Here is a 7,792-nt window from a genome sequence, read left to right on the forward strand (position 1 = left end):
GATCTCTTTTTTCTCCATAACCATGGCCCTTTTGTGTGTCACTTAAAACCTCTTTCGAAAATATATCCAAAAAGAAATCTCTGGTTTAATTTCGCTACATGATTGATTTTATGGACTGGGAGAAAGTGAAGCAAGAAATTTTGGCACTAAAGTTTGGAATAATTGAGACTGAAAGTGTTTCACAGGTCTACATTGGGAAGAACAAAGTAAATCGGAATCAGATATACAGTGAGAAGATAAAAGATCTTATTTCTCCTACTTTCCGATCTATGTATCTTTTTTTTTTTCTCCTTTTTCTATTGCACAAAATCATCTTTTCATTATTATTATTATTATAATTATTATTATAATAATAATAATGACATGTGTGGTAACGGGTACGAAGTTGAATGGGGCCAGTGTAATTCATTAGCATGTGGAAAGATCAAAATACCAAACGCCGATTTGTTTAGTCGCTTAAATACGAAGCAAGGCAAGTTTTCTAATTTTGTCTAGATACTTCCTACTTGAAATATAGGCTTCTGAAGGTCATTTATTATTCATCCATAAATGACCATTACATACTTGTTTAATAAATGATCCTCAACAAGTTATATATGGTTGAAATATATATTATAAGAAAGGCTGTCACAACTCACAAACTCACAAATTAGTGTGCCAGTAAATAGTTATAGATAAGACTAACTAGTAGTCTAGTAATGTTTGGTTCAAAGATGTGAGCTACTAATAGTAGACATCTAGACACACATAGATGACATTTATCTAATTTTTATAGTAATATACGAGGCCATATCATCACATGCAATTTCCCCTGTTAGTCGATTCTGTCTCATATTTGATATTATATATATCAGAAAAAGGGTAAAATATACTGGAGGGTCAGGAAAAATAATAACTAGATTCCAACATTTTCAACCACCCCAAAACAAGACATAAGTATACACATTTATACCTAATAACAAGCTGGAAAAAACAAACATTCTTTCCTACTTTCTTCTCCCTCTTTGTTTTAGTTAGCTTCTACGCATGTTTTCATGATTAAGAATAAGATCAATAAAATAATGATGCACAATTTCACTCAAAATATAAAATACCCCATCTCTATTTTAATTAAAATAATCATGTGGAAGCATACTTTCTGCTCTACAATTAATTTGAAAAAGAAGGGTAATTCATAAGAATGGTAAGAGTATTATTAGTAGATCCATCAATGAAAGAGGCCTTTTTAATAGTGGAAATTATCTAAGTGGTGTTGGTTGTGGGAAAGTGATTGTTCAAACAGCCAACTAGCTTGAAGCTTGCCCTTATTATCAAATAATAATATTAAAAAAGAATTAAAAAAAAAAGCTTCTTCTAAACACCAAAGAGGATAGTTATCTTATTATGTACTTGTCAACAATCATGAAGATGTGATCAATTAAGTTGACGTTATTGCTTTGCTATTATGAATTTTATGTGATATGATGATCTGAATCTGAACTGTACAAGTGGGCATCTATCTCTACTATCTATAGGCTATTGTCTATACGGTCTATATGAAATTAAAATAATATTATTATTTAACTTTTATATTGTTACACCAAACTCTCTATGGAGACATGGACCACCTATTAATTGAGACAATTTATTAAGCAATTTACATCAAATTAACTCTTCTAATATCGGCATTGAAAAAAAAGTAGAATATTGTCTTATATATTGGCAGCAAGTAAAATTAATTGCTGAATAATAATACGAGTGAAAGTAGCGAAGATTCTTTGTTCCAAACCAGTTGAAATTTTGAAGTTCATTCTTTTTTGTACTTGGTTACAGCATTGTCCAAAAATAAAGTCAAGAATCAGACAGATTCAAAATTTGATGCCGGACTTCAGATATATAAGAAATTCAATACTCAATATTAAATTTTAAAACATAATCCAAATTCCAACCATTTTGTACATGTATTAATCTAGGCAGTGGGCAACGTTTTATCGAGTACTAAAATAGTCTTTCATACCCAACACAATAATAAATTAATTAGTTAATTAAAGTACAGTCATTCTTATTTCTTAGAGACTAACATTCTTTAGTACCTCCAAATTTTTTTTTTAAAAAAAATTCAGCTTCTTCTTAGTCATTTTCTTTCTTATTATCAAAATAAACAATGTTCTTTTAAGATGGTCATCGAATCTTTAGTGAATTGACAGTGTTATTGATTTTTTTAATTATAATTAGGTTTTTAAATTTATATAAATTAGCAAAAGATAATGATATACATATTTTGTAATAATAAGACACCATTTTTGGTCCTTAGTATCTGTTACCACTAGATTAATAATTAACTCAAAGCAGGACCAAAATTATATTGTAGATTTATACCAAATTCAATATATGAAAAAAATAATCTAATATTTTAACAAGAGCAATTCTATTGACATCCATTTTTTCTGTTTATCTGTCATTATTTTTCTAAATAAAGTTTCTACAAGAACTGAAAAAAAATTAGACACTTTATAAATTTTATTAGAAACAAAAATCTTCATTAATAAAAATATAATTTTTTTTTACTATTCTTATATTTTCTTATTCATTAGATTTTTTTTATCTATTATTACATAGTTTCAGCTAAAACAACAACAATAACAAATATAAATTATTCCTTTTATATTATACAATTTTGTATTTTCTAAATTTGATAATCTAAGTTTATATACATTGAAAGAGGATGATGAGTGAAAAAAAATGGAATTATTGTTTAAATTTATATGATTATGTATGTCAATTTGTATTAAAAAGAATATTTATAATTAATTAAAAAAAGAGTAGAAAGTGAAAACAAAAAATTCCCCTAAAAAACTATTTTAACTAAATTCATAATTTTGAAAATTAATAATGAAAAATGTAATGTGCAATCTTACCATAATTAACCTATAATAAGGAAGTGGTTATAAATATAGTATAATACTACACTCCACCAATCTTCACAATGGGGAAGTCTCAAACGTACAAAAGAGTTTCAACAAATCAAATACCATATCCATATCTAATACTTAGTTGTAATATAGTGTGTGTGTATATATATTGTATTAGTCAATAATAATAATAGGAAATGTAAATGAAGAGAAGATGATGAAATGAGCACTCGGGCCATTGCTTAGCGTTTCTTCTACTTCCCCCTATCATCCCATATTGTTTGGTTCATTCTCGTTAGGAACTCTTTACCTTTTGGCGGGAGATGGACCCCACTACTCAAAATCTCGTCCTTCCTAAGTCTCTTTCTCATAAATACTACTTCCACCCAAGTCTCCCAACTACTCTTTCTTTCTCTTCCTCTCTCTCCTTCTTCTTCCTCTTCTTCTTCTTCTTCTTCTTCTCTCACTGCAACAACTTCAGCAACTTCAACTGTACACGAAAACCCAAAACTTCCCACATCTCTCTCCTCTTCCTCATTCTCTGGACCAAAATAATTAAAATCAAAATTCCAGTTTTGACCCTTTCTGATGATGAAGAAGAAGGGTCTTTTTTCTCTGCTAACGGTCGTCTTCTTTCAGCTTCTGAAACTTGCTTTCTCTCTAACCCCAGATGGTCTCTCTCTCCTCTCACTCAAATCCGCCGTCGATCAACAATCGGCCGGCGAAGCTTTCTCCGACTGGAGCGAGGACGACCCAACACCCTGCCACTGGTCCGGCATTTCCTGCATGAACATTTCTGGTTCTCCCGACCCTCGTGTAGTCGGAATTGCCATCTCCGGGAAGGGTCTCCGGGGTTATATTCCTTCGGAGCTCGGTACACTGGTCTATCTCCGGCGACTCAACCTTCATAGCAACAATTTTTACGGTTCTGTACCTGTACAGCTCTTTAACGCAACTTCTCTCCATAGTATATTCCTCTACGGTAACAACCTTTCTGGTCCCGTTCCTCCTTCGATCTGTACTCTCCCAAGGATTCAAAACATTGATCTCTCTAACAACTCGATCACCGGAGAGATTCCGGAAGAGTTGAAGAAATGCACGCAGTTGCAGAGACTGATACTCGCCCGAAACAAAATCTCCGGCAAAATTCCGTCGGGGATTTGGTCAGGAATGGAAGATTTAATCCAACTCGACCTTTCTTCGAACGAGTTAACGGGTCCGATCCCGGAAGATATAGGCGGGCTCAAGTCTCTTTCGGGAACTCTCAACCTCTCTTTCAACCATTTATCTGGAAGGCTCCCGAAATCGCTAGGCGAATTGCCGGTGACGGTGAGTTTCGATCTCCGGAGCAACAATTTCAGTGGTGAAATACCCCAAACGGGGTCGTTTTCGAACCAAGGTCCAACTGCGTTTCTCAACAACCCTAAACTATGCGGGTTTCCACTCCAAAAGGCTTGCCGAGACACAGCCCAGAGCTCCCCCGGAAGTTCAAATACCGGCCGGGAATCCAATTCCGGTCCCAAAAAGGGTCTCAGTCCCGGTTTGATCATCCTAATCTCCTTGGCCGACGCTGCAGGAGTGGCATTCATTGGTCTGATAATCGTTTACATATACTGGAAAAAGAAGGACAATTCAAACGGTTGTAGTTGCACCGGGAAGAGAAAATTCGGTGATAATGAGAAAAGCCATCTCTGTTCTTGTATTTGCGCTAATGGGTTTGGCAATGAGGAGTCAGAAATTGAAGATCCTGAGAAATCTGAGAGTGGAAGAGGTGGTGGTGGTGGTGACCTTGTGGCCATTGACAAAGGGTTTACTTTCGAGCTTGATGAGCTTCTGAGAGCTTCGGCTTATGTGTTGGGGAAGAGTGGTTTGGGGATTGTGTATAAGGTGGTGCTCGGGAATGGGATTCCAGTGGCGGTGAGGAGATTGGGTGAGGGTGGTGACCAGAGATATAAGGAGTTTGCGGCTGAGGTTCAAGCCATTGGGAAAGTCAAACACCCAAATATTGTTAAATTAAGAGCTTACTATTGGGCCCTTGATGAGAAACTTCTGATCAGTGATTTCATCTCTAATGGCAACTTGGGTACTGCTCTTCGTGGTAAGTTTCTCATTTCTCACTCACCCTTTTGTTTTTTCTGTCATGTTATGATTGAAATTATTGATTGGAGAGGTGTGAAATCCTTGCCTAAGACTATAGTGAGTTCAGTAACTTAAATTGGTATCACACTCGTAAATTAAAAGAGTCAAAATTCAGTTCAAGATTAATGCTAAAAAAAAAGGAAAAACACATAACTAACTGTCATAGTTACTTTTGTTCTTTTTCAATTGAATGGTATCTAATCATTAATACCAAATCTTGATATTTTTTTCAAAACAAATGATCCATATGGCTAAGCATTTATGGCTGGCATGGGTAGATGGATAGGCTTGAATGAATTTGATTGATTTATTTTCAGCAATCCCAAAGGTGTTCTCTTTTTTTAAGTGTGAGAAATTGGGGAGTGTAAGTTTTTGGTTGTCTGTTTCTTATGTTTGAGAGACATGTTCATAATTTCAGTGCTAAATTGGGAAACACAAATCTATCACCTATGCCTGGGAAAGAGGTTAATTTTTTATGTCTACCCTTTTGTAAAGAAAAATGTACCTTTTGTCAATTCTCTAGGTAAAAAAAAGAAAGAAAAGTCTCTTGTTGGAATCTATTTATTTGACTTTGTCAAATTCGGTGGGAAATACTGTCACCCCGGAGTGAAATCCAAGTATCTGACTTAAAACTGGTCCCATAACATACTTTCTGTGCCACGTGGCTGATAGTTGTGCTCTCATGTTAGATAATCTTGTACGTACAAATATTAGAGCTTGTTATTTTTTCTACAAAATCCAATTATTAAAATGAGCTTAATATTACTTGAAGAGTAGAGTGAACCTTATAACAAGAAGTTAACTTGTTTGTGTTTTTATTAGCAGTCTCAGCTCAGTAGACCACACCAAACACTACTTGTTTGTTTGAATTTGCTTCACTTTAACTCTGTCTGGCTTAAAGAATTGATTAAAGTTGCTTTTATGATGCTTGCTTTGCCTTTCACTGTTTAGACCCTTAACAAAAGCCTGGAAGCAAAGATTTTGTAGCTGAGAATGGAAAGCTTTTGTTTCATTATCAATTAAAGATAACAAATTTGTATTTAGTACCATGCTCTTATCTTTTAGTACTTTTTAACACCTGAAGTTAAACTTATTAAGTGTATAATCCAAAACCCTTTTAGTACATCATTAATAAAATTATAAACTTTTTCTTTATATGACAGGAAGAAGTGGTCAACCATTAACGAGTCTCTCGTGGTCCACAAGGCTCAGAATCGCAAAGGGAACAGCCCGAGGCTTGGCCTACCTTCACGAGTGCAGTCCAAGAAAATTCGTCCATGGCAACATCAAACCCTCCAACATCCTCCTCGACAACGACTTCCAGCCCCATATCTCCGATTTCGGGCTCAACAGACTCATCAGCATCACCGGAAACAACCCCTCCTCCGGCGGCTTCATCGGCGGAGCTCTCCCTTACTTGCAGTCCGTACAAACCGAGAAGAGCAACAACTACAAAGCCCCGGAGGCTCGAGTCCCCGGCAGCAGACCGACCCAGAAGTGGGATGTCTATTCCTACGGAGTAGTGTTGCTCGAACTTCTCACCGGCAAGTCGCCGGAGCTTTCTCCGACCACGTCGACTTCCGTGGAGATTCCGGACCTCGTGAGGTGGGTGAGAAAAGGGTTCGAAGAGGAGACCCCACTTTCGGATATGGTTGACCCGGTGCTACTCCAAGAGGTTCATGCGAAGAAGGAAGTCATTGCAGCGTTTCATGTTGCTCTGGCTTGTACGGAGGCAGACCCTGAGATTCGGCCAAGGATGAAAACTGTCTCGGAAAATATTGAAAGGGTTGGATCGTAATTAGATATATGAGCTTCGTATAAGTTGGGAAGTTCCAATTTTTTCTTAATTTTTTTTTTCTAAAAACAAAATCAGAGGGTATTCAATTGATCAGCAAGCAATATTTTGTTCGTTTTGAATCAAACATGGCTTTGGTAGCTTTCAGATTCGTTCTCCACCTTGGTTGAGATTCACGAAGATAATTCTTTTGAAAAATTATATATGGAAATTTCTTAGCTAGGGAATCAATTTTTCCCCTAATGTATTAACATTTTTTATTTTCCTCCACTGAAGAAATTATAATCTAATATTTTTTGATAGGATGTATGTTATACTTTATGTTAATTTTCGAAAAATTCTTAATAATTTATAATATAGTCAATTACACATATATTTAATTTTTTTATATGCTTAGAAAATAAATTATTTAAAATCTGATTTCAACAATGTAAATTTATTTAAATTTCTTGAAAATTGACATGATATATATTATAATTATAATGTATGTTGTCATGAAAAAAAAATTGAATTATATTTTTACAAGTTCAAAAAATAAAACATGTTTTTACAGTGGAGCAAAATTCACGACTCTATAAGAAGCTGCCTATGAATATATATATATATATATATATATATAAATAAATGCCTAACAAACTTCCATAAATTCATTTTTTGTGTTAGTTAGGTGTAGTCTGTTTTTGTAATTTTAGTTTTTATAGAATGGCTCGCAAGAATGTGTTTGTAATAATTTTCTTTAAGTAACATAAATTGGGTCAATTCCCCTTTTAGTTCCTATTATTTCAACTATATATCTTTCTATTTAAGTAACCACTGATATGTCTCAATTTGGTCTTATTTTGCTATCATTTTTTTGGGTTTTAATCTTGATTCTTTGCATTACTTTGAACAATTATACTATTAACAAAACATCAAAACCGAGACAGGAAAATATAGCTCAAGATAACTTAAAACATTTGAATTTTGA

At 34.4% G+C, this 7,792-nt stretch overlaps 1 protein-coding gene across 1 annotated transcript; it reads left to right on the forward strand.

Moving 5' to 3' along the window:
* The first annotated feature begins 3,229 nt into the window (after positions 1 to 3,229).
* On the forward strand, positions 3,230 to 7,089 carry LOC133822359 (receptor protein kinase-like protein ZAR1). The gene is made up of 2 exons (XM_062254656.1): positions 3,230 to 4,989; positions 6,194 to 7,089. The coding sequence occupies exons 1-2, from the start codon at positions 3,480 to 3,482 to the stop codon at positions 6,826 to 6,828; spliced, it is 2,145 nt and encodes a 714-aa protein (XP_062110640.1). The 5' UTR covers positions 3,230 to 3,479; the 3' UTR covers positions 6,829 to 7,089.
* The last annotated feature ends 703 nt before the right edge of the window (positions 7,090 to 7,792 follow it).

The sequence above is a fragment of the Humulus lupulus genome, chromosome 3 (assembly GCF_963169125.1).
Source record: "Humulus lupulus chromosome 3, drHumLupu1.1, whole genome shotgun sequence".
NCBI classification, from domain to species: domain Eukaryota; kingdom Viridiplantae; phylum Streptophyta; class Magnoliopsida; order Rosales; family Cannabaceae; genus Humulus; species Humulus lupulus.

Excerpts from the sequence above, each read along its gene's own strand:
- LOC133822359 (XM_062254656.1), top strand. The coding sequence starts at position 3,480 with ATGATGAAGAAGAAGGGTCTTTTTTCTCTGCTAACGGTCGTCTTCTTT. Across the intron at positions 4,990-6,193 it reads CTTGGGTACTGCTCTTCGTG|GAAGAAGTGGTCAACCATTA; the intron begins GTAAGTTTCTCA and ends TTTATATGACAG.